General features: G+C 44.4%; 1 protein-coding gene across 3 annotated transcripts in view; it reads right to left on the reverse strand.

Moving 5' to 3' along the window:
• Nucleotides 1-13,137, reverse strand: part of CAPN7 (calpain 7) — a 46,931-nt gene extending 33,794 nt beyond the window's left edge. For 2 of the 3 annotated variants that reach the window (XM_006036281.3, XM_025192541.1), the window contains exons 1-7: nt 12,988-13,137; nt 11,455-11,563; nt 10,221-10,378; nt 7,684-7,751; nt 5,820-6,020; nt 3,340-3,426; nt 1,860-1,986 (exon numbers count right to left, since the gene is read on the reverse strand). In XM_006036281.3, the coding sequence (XP_006036343.1) occupies nt 1,860-1,986; nt 3,340-3,426; nt 5,820-6,020; nt 7,684-7,751; nt 10,221-10,378; nt 11,455-11,563; nt 12,988-13,089 (852 nt within the window). In that variant the 5' untranslated portion in view covers nt 13,090-13,137. Of the gene's footprint in view, nt 1-1,859; nt 1,987-3,339; nt 3,427-5,819; nt 6,021-7,683; nt 7,752-10,179; nt 10,379-11,454; nt 11,564-12,987 lie in introns of those variants that run through there. The other variant, XM_025192542.1, reaches the window with a different exon arrangement.
• Between the last annotated feature and the right edge of the window lie 2,332 nt (nt 13,138-15,469).

Consider the following 15,469-nt stretch of genomic DNA (forward strand, 5'->3'; position numbering starts at 1 on the left):
TCAGCCGCAAGTCAGGAATCTTCAAAGGCACTCTGCAGCGTGCTCAAAGTTCTCCGACTTGGGCGGAAGTTGCACAGAATTTTATACGGCTAGCAAGCCAATCACTAGCCGCCACGTAGGAATAATTTAGAACTGGCCAATAGTGGGACACAAATTTGCATGCGAATGGCAGGCACTCTCTTGGGCCGGGGGTTTCTGTTGCAGCAGAAAACTTTTGCTGTGCACAGAGACTCTCATGTGGCGGGAAAATTCCATCGTGCCGAGGCACTAAAATCATTGGGTTGTGACAAAGACAAGAAATTGTCTTGTAAAAGTCTGGGTCTGGGGGTCAGGACAGTTGAGGTCTTGGAACGTATCCCTATTTGCTGCATTGTAAAGTGGGTTCCCTTTATGCGAATTCGAGTTGTGTGTCAGTTTCCAGGAACACATGTACAGCATAAAGCGAGGGAAACCTGTATTTTCTTAAATAATGATTAGGAGGGACAGTCACTTAAACATCGGGTTAAATATTATGCAAGTTTAATTATACATTAAAGCTTGATGCTAGGGAACAAATGTTTGGGGTACAAACTTAATACTATCAGGAACATGGAACTGTGGAAAGATTAAAGTTAGTTAAATGATGGCTGCTATAATCTTGTGGTTGCAGGGGAGGATGATGTTTCAGATCCGACAAGACAGGACAAACTCTGTGTGCTTCTGGTCCAAAATGATTATTTTAAAATGTTCAGTGTTAACATTTTCAATCCTCCTTTATAAAACTCAAACCACCCTCTACTCTGCCTAGTTTTGTCCCTGTGGTTCTCAACCTTTTTCAACTCAAGGCACCCCTCATTAACTTTAAGGTGTTCCTTGGAAAATGCCAGCTCTAGCTCCACTCATTTTTTGACTATGAAAAGAACAATAGACCAATTTTTCTATTGAAAAGAACTCAGAAAGACCACAACAGGTCAGAATGTTTCTGTCACTATGGAGTCCTATTCAATATTTTTCATAGATTTCATAGACATCAGGGCTGGAAGGGACCTCGGAAGATCATCGAGTCCAGCCCCCCGCCCAAAGGGCAGGAAGTCAGCTGGGGTCATAGGATCCCAGCAAGATAAGCATCCAGTTTCATCTTGAAGGTGTTCAATGAAGGCACTTGAACCACCTCCGGTGGCAGGCTGTTCCAGACCTTGGGGGCTCGGACAGTAAAGAAGTTCTTCCTTATGTCCAGCCTGAAACGATCTTGAAGTAGTTTGTGACCATTCGACCTCGTCATCCCTTGGGGCGCTCTGGTGAACAAACGTTCCCCCAGATGCTGGTGGTCACCCCTGATAAACTTGTAGGTGGCCATCAGATCACCCCTGAGCCTGCACTTTTTCAGGCTATATCTGTGGGTTTATCTTGTGAATCATGTGTTGATGTTTGTACACCCAACAGTACTCACATTGTGCAAGACTTGAGGACACCCCTAAAAGGATCTTGCAGCAGCTCGGGCTGATACAGGACCATGGCTGAGAATCATGGTAGGAGATCAATGGCTATTGCTTCTTAAAAGTATGAAGGACGGTTACTTAAAGTATACAACTGCATTATTGTCTGTAGTAGCTCTAACTACATTTGTCTACTCCAAATCACTATGTCCAAGAGAGAAACACCAGTTATTATTCTTGCCTTCATCCTTCCATTCATTCTTGCAGCCTTAAACACAAGTCAAACAATTCATAGCCAGATCAAATTTACTGTCTCAAGGCAGCAAAACAATTTTCCCACTTGCTAGGTTTTTCATTAGCGCACTGACATTTCTTAAAAGACTTTAGACTCATTCTGCAATAGTCAAAATAACTGACACACATCTCATTTTAGAAACAGCTTACCTGTTTTATGCTGAAACTTGACACCGTATAGATCATTATAGGGTTATTTGTTAGGTCATCAGGCCGTACCCATTTGGCAAAAATTGCCTTTTGCTTGGGGGAGAGTGGTAATTTGCCACATTTATCTCTGGAGTCAAGAAGAAAAAGATAGTTTCAATAAGCCAAAAATGGAACAGAAACATCCTTTCACAGTATATCCCAGCCTGCCAGGTCACAAGATACTATGATTCCACACTTCCTGATATTTTCATTGTTTTACTGAACTTTAAAATTTTATAAATCCTTTGACCAGTTACACAAAATGGAAGTAAATGCAGGCATCCCTGGCTAGTGGCAATGCTATGACCCCTCACCCATGTTTCTGGAGCCTGGCCTGTACTCTATTAAGCCACACTTCCACACTGAAGAAAAAGCTCTGGAGAAAGCATCAGTTTTACAAATAAAAACCTCAAGTCCAATGTTTTCCTAAGAGACTGAAAGTGATATTGTATAACAGGGTTAAAAAAAAAAAAAAAAAGCATGCAGCAGGATAAACATGAATACAGCAGCTCAGAAGGCATGTCCAGATGAGCAAGAATGTGTGTCCTCTGAGGACAACCAGCAGCAGCACGTATTTGTGTCCCTGCTAGTTGTTCCCAGGGAACACCCCTGCATGTGTGTTCTGGCACACGGCAAGTTGCCCTGGATGGAGTAGGGGAGCATGGGGCCAGCACTTCTACTGGCCCCAGCAGCCTTACCAGGGGTCCTGGAGGCTTCCTGGGGCTCCAGCAGCAGCAATCTGGGCATATGAAGCATGGCCAGCAACTGGGGCATGGCTCTAGCCAGCCAAGCTCTGGTTTTGGGCAGTGCATGCTGCCACCATGTGCACTGCACTACATTTTTTCTGGCATGGGTTTGACACTGGGATCTCATGGTGTAACAACCCCCCCAGTGCTGTAAGTTAGCAGCGCAGCAAATGTCTGCACATGCATGCTTATCTAGATGTGCCTGGAATGTACAAAGGGAAGACCAGGACCATCCGTTCACTGCTGGTCTTGGTCGCCCAAATGTAAACTCTGGGGGGCAAGAGGATCCTGATTTTTCAGAAGCTAGGACTTTCTTAAAAGTTTTAACACTTTCTTAAAAGATAAAAATCAGGCTCCATTAAAGTGTCAGGACGTGGGCACGCAAAAAAAAAAAAGGGGGTTGGGGGGGGGCAAGGGTACCCAAAGCCCTAGTCATTCTGAAAACTGGAGCTGAGCTCCGACACAGTTTTGCCCCTAACATCCCCGGTATAACAGTTACCACTCTCCTTTGTTATCAGACCAGCTTATATATCCTGCCACCCCTACTGAACAGCAACTGTGAATTTTCTGCATGAGTTATGATTTAATGAGTATTAAAACAATCTGGAGTTTGCAAAAAGAAATCAAATAAGGAAAACAGGAAAAAAGCTGGGGAAACACAAGCAAAATAAGTATAGGTACCAAATTTTACTTACGAAAATGGCACTGGAAATGCAAAACGCTCCCTCAGGTCAACACTCATGAAAGGGACATACTCAATACCATTTATCTTTGAGGTCTTTCTGCACATAAGAGAACAAGTGGTTATAAACATCAAGTGCAACATCTTAATTTATTTAATTTTACAGCCTTCTAAGACTAGGATCCAGGAAGTAACAATGAAACTAATGAAAGGAGATGTCTACAGACTGGCAGATTTCCACCCCTTGAATACAAAATAAGTTCCGCAACAGATAGATTTCTAAAGCTGGAGTACTTGTTGGCTTGTCCAAATCTGCAAATACATACACAAGCACACACAGACAAGCAGGCCTCTGCACAATGGTCATATTCAACTTTCTCTGCAGGATCTATGATTTTCCAAGCCTCTTAGTTCCACTAGATCAGTCTATTGGAGTAGACTGGAAATTAATTTGACTACATGCCTTTTCTGTTTGTTCATTCTTTTATTGATAAGAGGAGTGCTTCTATTCACTTATGATACAGACACTGTAACAAACAAGTACCATGGGGAGAGAGGAGGCAGAGCTGCTCTGCAGTAACTGGCCCTGGGCCTGTTTTACCCCATGTTAGGTAGAAGCTGAATTGCAATAGTGTATTCTTCATGAGTGAATTATTGCATATTAGCTTCCACTTACCACCAGGCAAAATCAGGCACCCAAGCACTTAACACTGAGCAGCTGCTGTTAAGTGAAGCCCTGTCCCCTTTTATCTCATGGCAATTGTTCATATGTCCACACCTTTAGTCAAAAGGTTAAAAGCAGACACGCAAAAGACGGAGGTGAATTTTAATAGGACAGTCAAGTACACAGGGTGCTGGCCTAAGGGGGCGGGGTCGGCTCTTACTGTACACCTGTAAGAATCAAGAAATCAGTACTAATGGATGTGAATCTGGACACAGGTCTAAGTTTCAGTTACAACCTTGGACTTCCAGGCAGTAAACAGCAGGGAAAAGGGGTAAAGTATTTTCAAAACTAAAGGAAAAAAAATTTGAAGACTTTTTAAAAATATACATTTCACTCATGCTAGTTAAATTAAAAAAGGAAATCTAGTAATAAAAATAGAAATAGGTAATACAAATGTTCAACTTTTTAATGCAAAATGCAGTTCTCTCTCTTGGGCCACATCTACAATCTGCTTAACAGTGGAAGAACTTCATTAATTTAAAGGAGCTTTTCATGAGGCATTTATGTTCTACATATCCAATCCTGCATAATGTTAAGCACAGTCAACTTCCACCAATACCTCATATGCAAATATTGTTTGACAATGTAAATGGAGAGCATCTGTCCAGACAATGCTCTTCGCAAGGTGCATCTGATGGATTTTCAATACTTGTAATTTGATGCGAGGATAATATATTGTTTTATTGTTTGTTGAATGCCAAAGAGCTTAGTTTGGATGCCTGATCTTACTCCCACTGAAATCTCACAAAAGGGAACAATGTACTCCATGTATATGCATACCAGACAAACAGTATAGTTCATGTAACTATGTAACACCACCAGTCTGCTTGTTTTTACATTATAAAAAACATCAGTTATCTACATACCAGTTAAGCACATATTTCAGCTATACTTTTTACTCTGTAATGTAAATATGTTCTTTTTAACTGCATAAAAAGTGCCAGAAGCAGTGAAAGGAAACAGCTGAGAAAGTGCTTAGAAACCTTGAGCAACAGGCCTCTTTTCGAACCTCATGTACCAGGAGAAATGGGAAAGACCCTTTAAGAGAGATGAACCAGATTGGGAGGCCCCTCCCCTAAACATATATAAGGAAGGGGGCCTTAGTGCTAAGAGGCTCTGGCAGTGGAGGAAAGCAGAGCTCCTAGCACAGAAGGCCAGAGAAGCTAACACAGCCAAGTTGTCAGGATGGTTAACATACGGTAAAGGTCACTGTAGACAGGAGGACCACTTGTAGGAGACCTTGTGCCATTAGAAACTGAAAGGTCTTAGATGTGAGAGGTGCTACACCTGGCCAAAGCCCTTCTCTCTCCAGGGACTGACCACTGCAATTCCATCAAGGCATGACAGGTGAGTGAGGTGGGGAAACTGGGAGTAGGGACTGAATGGGTGGTATGTGGACTGTGAAGCTGGCACCATGGGGATAAAAGTGTCAGATGTCATGCCTGAAAAATGATGAGAGCTGATTAAACACAAGTGCTTTCTATGTTTTACAGGAAACCCCCCCCCCACAAAAGTATTTAATCAGTACCAAGGACTTCTATTAAATATACCTTAAAGAGAGCACAGTCTGAACAGAAGCCATTGTATTTTTTTATTATGATAATGTCTTAGAATGTGTTCATGCTTAGAGGTCTTTCGACAGTGGATTCCCCCTATTTCCCCACCTTTTTAAACAGACAAAGGAACAGCTCCCTCCCCCTCAACACCTCTCAATCTAATACTTCACTGACAGAAATAATAAAAATCAGAATAGTTTGTCCTTACATTACCTGAGCACTTCAATCTCCTCTGTGGTGTATCTCTGACCATGAGATTCACTAGCTTGCACTGCTCTGACTGTTTGTGGTTTATCATTCAAGGAAAAGTCAGGTCCCAATGGAAAGAATGCTCTAAAAGGCTGATTTGGTTTAACTGCAGCTGACTTGTCTTTTTGAGATGACTTTGACATAGACTCTTTAAGTGCTTCTGCTCTAAAAACAAAAATGTTGTTTGTTAAGTTTAATGTAAAGCAACAACAAATTCAAGTTTAAATTGCTTCTTTGTACTTCCACATGAATCATACCAGGTGGACAGATGTAAACATGATCTAGTACTAGTTTGCTTTTGCTAAGGAAATAATTTCAGGAGCAGTACAGACACGAGATGGAATAGTAAGGAAGTTCCTTGTGTCAGAATCTACTTTCTTCATTTTTAGGGTGAACAGAATACAGCAACTAAGTTATCAAATAGTTTTGGCTTAATTCATTTTAATAGTTCCAAAAACTTGAAAAATTACACTCACTGGAAGATCTGTGCGACAACTTAATAAATAATTGGAACTCAAACACACTGCCATCAAAATCCAGGCATTTAGGATTTTAAATATTCATGTGGACACAAATGGATTTATTTTATGAATCTGAAAGAAACATCTGCTAGAACCTAGCACACCAGAAGCCATGTTTCAATCTCCATTAAGTCACTGACTTAAACAGTCAGTATCTTTGCAACAGGTATTAGGCTCTAGTACAGACGTAGGCAGGGATGGATCTGGCCCGCAGAGAGACTATGTCCAGCCCATGGCAGGTTCCTTGGTCCTGCCGGGCCCAGGTGCCATCTGGCCTGTGGTGCATCCTCCTGCCGCCACTCTGCAGCTGGACTAATTTTCTAGGAAGCCTAGGTGCAGCGGCTCCTTCTAGCTGCCACCACCACTGGCCCCGGCCCTGTGGTACTGGGGCCGGGGCCAGTCCTGTCTGCGCACACAGTCCTAATCCCAGCCCACCCCACACCCGCTCTGGACTTGGCCCGGCAGAACAGACCATGCAGAACCTGCATGCACAGCCCCAACCCTGGCCCACTCCATGCCTGCTCCAGACTCGCTTGCCCATGCTGAGCAGCAGCAGCAGCTGGACAGAAGCTGCTGCTTGGCACATGGGAAAAGCAGCCCCTCTCCTTTACCACTGCTGGCCCTTCTTGCTAAAACTACCTGGAGCCCACACCCAGGCTGCCCTGTGGCTTCTCTGCACTGCCACTGCTGCCCCACTGGGCAGCCCAGAGGTGGTGGTGGAGGAGCTGCGGGGTGGCCTGTTAGCAGTGAGGGGCCGCTTTTCCTCTGCGCCAAGCAACAGCTTCTGCCTGGCTGCTGCTTCACATGGATGGGCGGTCTAGAGAAGGTGTGGGGCAGGGTTAGGGCGGTGCGCACGGGTTCCAGCTGGTCCACTTTGGCTGGGGCCAGTCCCAGGTCAGAGATGTGCGCTGCTGGTGATGGTAGGGAGTAGCTGCACGGTACACTGGCTCTGGGCTGTTGTGGCAGGTAGGGGAATGCTGACCAGCCCGCAACAGTCTCCCAGAACTGATTATGTGGCCCACAGGCCCAAATAATTGCCTGCTCTAAAACTACAAATAATTGCCGGCTCTAATACCAGAAGTACTATTACAACTACAGAGTAAAGTGTTCCACTTTTCTGTGCACCCAAGCTGCAGTGCTGAGGATGGACTGGCTCCCTTGCTCAGTACTAATCAAGACAAAATTATTAGAGAGGCCCAGGGCCTGCTCTCAGTTGGCCCACTTAAGACCTAAGTACAGAATATAGCTAGAAGTATTCCTTTTAACCATATACTAACTACTTGGAGAAACCAGCCATAGGTACCCACCTATCCAGTGCTTGTCGAGCCAGCTGCTTCAGTTTTGTTTGAAGACTTGCCTCTGAAGTTTCGTTAGCCTTTATAGAAAAGAAAAAGAAAGTACTGCAGGTTGTAAACCCTGGCAAATTCCAAAGGTACAAACAGGTACAAACTGTTTGATATTCCAAAATATCAAACAGTTGTATTTTCCATATGTACACCATGATGAACTAACACCCGCACCAAAACTGACTGTTGGAAACTTTGAAAATGAGAGGAGCTAGGCAATTCCAAGACTACTATCTGAAACTTTGAAGAGGAGTGGAGTCAAACAACCCTGAAACTGTCTATACTAGATCACTTACAGTGTTGTATACTTAATGAGCACTGACTGTTTGCACCAAATTTGGTAAGTGCATCACCTCTTTTCAGTCCTGATGCAATATACTTAAACTGAATACACTGTAGTTAGTTGGAATGCAACATGCCATTTTAAAATTTCTAATTATAGGAAGTACCAGTTTCATATAAAGTGTGTTGGGAAAATGAATCAAGATCTTTAAAAGTTGCATTTTTTGCCCTGTAGATGCTATCTTGATTCATTTTCCTTTTTAAAGATGCTGTGATATTAAAACTTTATTGAATTGATGTATCCTTTCAAGTTTCCTTATGAACAATAGGGTATATAATCATATAAAAATATGGTTGGCAGGAACCTCTGGAGCTCATCTAGTCTAACCTACAGTATACTTCCTCACAATGTAAAATATTCCAGGATGAGCCAGGAAATCTAGCCTTTATTCCAAGCTCCAGTAGGTAATCACTGTGAGCTGGTAACTTAATCTGTAAAACGGGTAGAGTGAGACTAAGGAACTTTTCAAAGAAGGTTTGAGATCCAGGAAGCCTATTCCATTCAGCACAGTTTGAGTTCTGGCTTTGCCCTGTGTCCCTGGCTTTCTCTGTGGTAAATAAGGCCTGCTAAAAGTGGAATAGGAGAATAAAAAGCAATAATTTTTTCTGGCATACCCATGAAACCCAACCTCCTCCTTCTACCCCACTCCCCACCTGACAAAAAGGAGGTGGGGGGTATCTTTGCTCTGGGAAAAAATGTCCAGTAGGTAGCTGTCTGGAAGAGCCTTAGAGTGGGTGGAGGAGAAAGGAAGCCTATCAGGGTAGGAAGGAGAAAAATGAAATGCCCTGGCTGGAATAGATGGATGCTTCTTAGTACAGGGCTTGGGTAAAGCTAGAGGGACTGAACTCCCAAGGGGAACAGACAGCCTTGCAACTAAGGAACTAGACCGAATCAGTGCACTGAGGAAAGTGAAGGAATTCTGGAATCTTATTGTGGTAGGAGGAGTGTATTTTTTCCCCTTCTATTAGGAGGGGATGAACAACAAAACTACCACCTTTCCAAAGTAATAGGCTACCTGAGGCAAAGAAATTCAGTCAGCAGCTAAACTTAAAATCGAGGGACCAGATAAAAAGAGGACCAGGTAAAAATAATTACTAGAACGCTAAAGTTACATGACAACGCATGCCAACAGAAGACAGACTGTGGCAGAGTAGAAAAAATGCTTTCTAACAGTAAATATTCATATAGGCAAAAAGAGGTCAGACCCAACAAATTAACTGGAAAACCATAGTGTTTCTGAGCTGGCTTCTGATTTTGCAATCACCAGTCCAAATGCTTGACTAGATTCTTCTGTATAGTCCCTCTGACTTCCATGCAACAATTTATCAAGGTAAAGCCAGGCATGTGTGTAGGTATTTGCAGAATTCAGACAAAAATGTCTTAATTTAGCTTGTAATACTGTTTTGAAAAACAGTAATGTGGCCATCCCAATACATCAAAATATGTTAACGTAAGTGGGCAGAAGAGAAGAACAAAATCAGACTTGGTGGAGTTACATCATGACGGTGAGCTCTTCTTCTAATAAGTTAGTTTTGGCTACTGGACTTAATAGGAAAAAAGCAGTACCTGTAATATTATTCAGTAATGCTTAAAAATAGCCTAGTTTTAATATGCAATGAAATTTCAACTGGGACTAGCTTGCATGGTGTTAATGTTACAAGCATATTCTCCCCAATGTAGTCTGAAGTGGACTATTAAGTTAAGCATTACTTGAAAAGGAAAATTGCCTTTAATATTCACAGTACATCCATCAGTAGTTTGCTACGTGAAAGGGCCATCTTTTTCCAACATGCTTTTAAACAATTTTAGCTTTCCATTGGCCTGAAGCCAAAAGTTTCAAAGTAGAGCGATTAAAAAAAAATCCCATAGGTTTGCTGGAATTCTTAAGTGCAATATCTTTAGAAGAGGGGACTAGGTCAGTTTGCACTACTGAAACACAGTGCCTGATCAAACAACAGTGGACCAGAGTAAGCCATGTTTCTTTCAGTGGGATATAGAGAACAAAAGGCAAAACAAAAATGTCTAAAAACTTTAAAAAAATTAATAGAAATACAGGTACTACATTTTTAAGCCAGTTTAAGTCAATCACTTGTGTAAATGGAAGAATTGCTTACCATAACATAATTCCACCAAGTTAACTTGTAGTTTAACATACTGTTTTCAAACAGAGTTCCACTGCTTCTGTATACAATTCTACAGCTTCCTCCATGTTGCCCTTATTATCTTCATCAAAGGCCTGTGTAACCAGGAAATGAGCACGCTCTAGGTCCAATTGCTGTTTTGACTTCAAAGGGTCGATGCTCTGCGATTGAACTAAATGAGAAAGGAAACTCTTTAGCTTGCTGTGATGATGCATACAAGTATTTAATACAGCACAGCAACCAAGAACAAACCAGGCAGAAAGGTAGCATTTGCTCACGTGCCAAAACCCAACATTGGTGCATTTAAATTCGAGTTCAATTTTAAACAAAAGGCTTCATACACCTGTAGAAGCCAGTGATGGTAATGCAGGATATCTTAGACCTGAAATAAATACAAAAATATAGTGCCAAACAAAGACAAGTTGTTTATTTATGCCAGACCCTTTACTACTTGTGGAAATAACTCCTGTCAGGATAAATCATAGAAAATGAGGGTTGGAAGGGACCTCAGGTCATCTCGTCTAACCCCCTGCTCAAAGCAGGACCATCCTCAATTAGATCATTCCAGCCAGGGCTTTGTCAAGCCGGGCCTTAAAAACCTTAAAGGATGGAGATTCCACCACCTCTCTAGGTAACTTGTTTTAGTGCTTCACCACTCTCTTAGTGAGAGAGATTTTCCTAATATCCAACTTAAACCTCCCTTGGAGCAATGGTCTTAAGTTGCAACTTGTTTGGTCAGCAAAACTTGCTGGGAGCTGCAAGGATTTATGAAACTAAGGTCTGGACCCAAATACGTATCCTTCAATAACATCAGAGTGGACCCCCTGCAACTACACAGTCCCACTGAAGCCAAAGTGCTCTGCACCAGGGCAGGAGTCCCATCTATACAGAACTCACTGCAGAATAGAGCTTAAGCATGCAAGGCGAAGTGGGGGCAGGTGCAGTTCTCCTCCAACAGAGTATTTTCTCACATAAATTTAAATAAATTTTGCAATAAATTTAAAAGAGCATAAATATCTACCACTGCTCACATGAAATACTGGTAGTTCTCTACATTAAAGTTTTACCTTATGATTCAATTTACTAGCCATGTGTTTGGTATTTTTCAGTCTTGCATAGTAAAACAAAATGCTTGAGGATAATCAGGAAAAAGATGGCTGTTCTGCTAGATGGTTCACAAGACAAAAAAAAACTCTTCCCACTCAACAAATTCAATCAAAGGTACAATTGGAAAGCTTTTTTCCTCACCTGCTGAATGCAGAGCTTGGACTCTCTCCAAATACTCATTTATTTTCTCTTGAATATTTTCCAAATTTGAGCCTGCCATTCCAGCATAAATTAAGGCTTGCGCAGCCTCCTGGGAAGGGAAAAGATAACATGTGTAAGTCTGCTTGCTGTATGGAGAAGTACTTTCTGCCAAATATTATCACGCACTTTGTGTAGGTGGACTCACGCCTGCTTGGAAAGTCACTGACCTAAAGAACAATCCACTGTGTGAGCAAAGGTTGTTTCGAGTCAGGACTTCAGCATCTACAGAATTACAATGAGTTTACTGAGGATCTAAAGAGCCACACTGTAGGCTGTATATTAGAGAACCACATTTTTTGTTTGACTAAGCAAGGGTGCAAACCTCTGTGTAGATGTCTGTATGTCACTGACTGTCTGATGATCATTATGTTGTTTGCATGCCATTCATTCGCCCCCTAATTTTTATTGAAGCTTTTTAAATATCACTTCATATGTTCACAGACCTGGGGACAGTATCTTGTTCCACCAGTACCCTGTGTTCATTGCTTCTGATCTAAAATTATTTAAAAACTTGATTCAGATGGATTAAGGGAGATCAACTCAACCATTACTTTTCATGTAAGAATAATCAAAATCCCGAAATGAACAAAACATGAACATCTTCAAAAAATGATATATAGGAAACATTTCCCCCCCCATCCATACTCCATGTGTGCAGGTGCCTTGATGCTACATCTGGGTGCCAGAGCTGTGGTGCCCAACCTTTTTCTGCCGTGGGCCAGAAGTACAGTCTTAGTCGTCTGATGGGCCGGATCCAGCCCACGGGCCTGATCTGACATGCAGGGCAGTGAGGTGGGGCCCGACTCAGCCTTAGAGGGGTCAGGGGAGGGGACATAGCCTGGTCCCAGTGAGGCTGCGCTGAGGGACACGGCCAAATCAGGGCCAGGCTGTTGGGCAGGCAGGTGTGACACAACCATGCATGGGCATAGCTGGGCTGGGAGAGGCTTGGGGGGGGCAGGGGGGGAGGTAGTATTACTTGTCACTGTTACCCCAGGACCAAATTCCCTGACCCGTGCGAGCCCCATGGGCTCCTAATGCCTGCGCACCCCTGCCAGGGAGGGGAGGAACCGCTGTGGCGCTTGTGCCTGGGGAAGCCCTTGTCCTGGCACCGGTGTGCACCCACCCGCAAGAGCGCCACCCATGGCTGTTCTGGGGTAAGGGCTCAGACACACCTCGCATTGCCCCCAGGGTAAACCAAATGCCCAAAACAGCTGCAGAGCCTCGCTCCCAGTTATCCCGGGACAACGGGCTCTATCCCAGAATAAGACGAGGCCCCACCCCGCCCGCCCCTATGACGCGCCCAGACGGGGAAGTTCGTGGGGGTGGAAACAACCCACGGGCCCGGGTCATTCCATTTCCAGGAAGTGGGGGGAAGAAGGGGCTGGAACAGGACGGAACCACAGGGCGGTGCGGGGGGGAGGGGGAAGAGGGCTGGGACAGGACAAAACGAAGGGCGGGGGAGGAAGCCGGTACCTTGTAATAGAAAACCGCCTCCCGGTAACGGCCGCTTTGGTCGCGCTGCACCGCGAGCTGCGCAAACCGTAGGGCGTCCACTTCCAACGCGCTGGCGTCCATGGCTCAAACCCCGTCGCCACTCCGCGCTCGCTTCCGCTTCGGCCCGGCCCTGGCTCCGCCCACTGCTCCCCGCGGCGCACCGCCCTATCCTTTCCCGCGCTTCAGGAGTGGTGCGCCTGCGCATTCGGTAGGCGCGCGGATGGAGTGCTAGTGCGCAGGCGCAGGTCGCGCAGCAAGCGCAGCGTGCTCCTCTAATCTCCTTTGGCCTGGGCCTGGGGCTAGGCTGGGTTTAGCGGGTAGCCCAGGCTGGCAGGGTGCTCAGCTCTGGTGGGAAGAGGCGCCCCTGGAGCCAGGGCTAGGGTGTCAGCCTGAGGGTCAGTGCACTGCTGACACTCTGTGCTCACTCTCCACCCACGAGGGAGCCTGGGCCACTGAACAGAAAGGACGATAGAAGTCGTGGGCAGAAGGAGAGCAAGCAAGAGGGAGCCCCATACGGGGGCCTGTTGATGAGGGGGTTGGGGTCCCTCCTGCCAATACTGTTTGGGTCCCTCCTGACCCTATAGCTACTATGAAACTATTGTCAGGGGCCTAAAAGGAGTCCCAAACAGGCAGGGTCACAATGGAGGCACCTGAATTGCAGTTGTAAGCCCAGGGGTCGGGGATAAGAAGCAAGGATCCAGACAGGAGCCCCAACCCAAGGGGTTAGGGCAGGACAGGACCTGGCAAGGATTCAGGCTGGAGCCAGACAGGGGCATCTGTGATAGACAATTGCTGCTTACGTGCCTGCAGATACCCCCTTGCAGGTCACTAGGACCAGCTGCAGGTAACTTGTCTGCTGCCCTGTATCCAAACAGTTGTTGACTGCATTTTAATGTAGTTAGATTGTAATAGGGGTATTAATTCATGTGGTCTGAGACCCATGGGCATATCACAGGCTAGATTCATAAAGATGTTAGGGGCTGGAAGGGACCTCAGATCATCAGGTCCAGCCCACCCTGCTCAAGGCAGGAAAGACTGGTGTGGTCAGATGACACCAACAAGGTGTGTATCCAGTCCTTTAAAGATCCCTGATAGGGTTTCTTTTTTTTTTTTTTAAATAATAATTTCTATGTCTTGATACCCTTCACTCCTGACCTGCAGTGGACATTTGCTGATATTTTGAAAAACTGCCTGGATGGAGATGGGAGGACCCAAAAAGAGGACATATCTGGCAAAACCCGGATGTATGTTAACCCTAGGTAAAGTGAAAGGAGCAGAATGATCTGTCAAACCACAGTAGGTTTGAATACATTACTTAATCTATTTAGGTGACTAAATCAATCCGAATTCTTTAGCTTTATTGCTGAAAACTACAAGAGATTTGTAAAAGAATTCTGCAGGGCTAACAGCCCTTGCTGTAACTTGTTCAGATGAATTACAAGCTTTTGGAAAGGACCCAAAAATCTTGAAGCTTCGGATTAGTTGGAAAAAGAAACACCCCCCCCACCCCACCAATGACCTTTTAAAAAAATAATTTGGAATGTAAGTGTACCCTGATCAAGGTCAGAACCAATGCTGTTATTTTGAAACAAAGACTCCTGAAATGTTACCAATCTGAGAGAAGAACCAGTTTTTTCTTCTGAGCTCGCACAAAGGGCCTCTCTGTTTTAAGCAGATTTTTCTGTGGATTTCATGAGTTGTGAAAAGAATGGTGAATTTTCAGGGTAGACAAGGTTCTTTGGGTAAATGTGATATCTTTTATTAGACCAACTACATAGTTGGAAAAATAGTTTTTTTGCAAGCTTTTGGGCACAAACATCCTTCTTCAGGCATAGGGAGAGTATGCTGTACTTTAAAGTCCGCTGTTTAAAGAGTGAAAGAGACCTGGGGGTCATGATTGACCATAAAATGAACAAGAGCCACCAGTGCAATGCTGTAGCCTGCAAGGCAAACAACACTCTGGCATACCTAAATCAGTGCATCACAAGTAAGACTAAGGATGTGATTCTTCTGCTCTACTCCGCATTGGTGAGGCTGCAGCTGGAATACTGCATCCAGTTCTGGGTGCTGCAATTCAAGAGGGATGTGGAGAACCTGGAAAGAGTCCAAAGGAGGGCCACGCAAGTGATTAGAGGTCTGGAGAACAGACCATATGAGGAGAGGCTGAGGGACACAGGGCTTTTCAGCCTGGAGAAGAGAAGACTTGGGGGGGACTTATAGTTTCATGGTAGCTAGGGTCAGGATGGACCTGAACAGATCATCTAGCCTGACCCGCTGTCACAGGCAGGAATGAATGCTGGGTTCACAAGACCCCAGACAGGTGATTGTCCAACCTCCTCTTGAATTTGCCCAAGGTAGGGGCGAGGACCACTTCCCTGGGAAGTTGGTTCCAGATGTTGGCCACCCTAACTGTAAAATATTGCCTTCTGATCTCTAACCTAAACCTATTCTCCATCAGCTT

This window comes from Alligator sinensis, unplaced genomic scaffold, assembly GCF_000455745.1.
Source record: "Alligator sinensis unplaced genomic scaffold, ASM45574v1 scaffold1159_1, whole genome shotgun sequence".
Lineage (NCBI taxonomy): Eukaryota > Metazoa > Chordata > Crocodylia > Alligatoridae > Alligator > Alligator sinensis.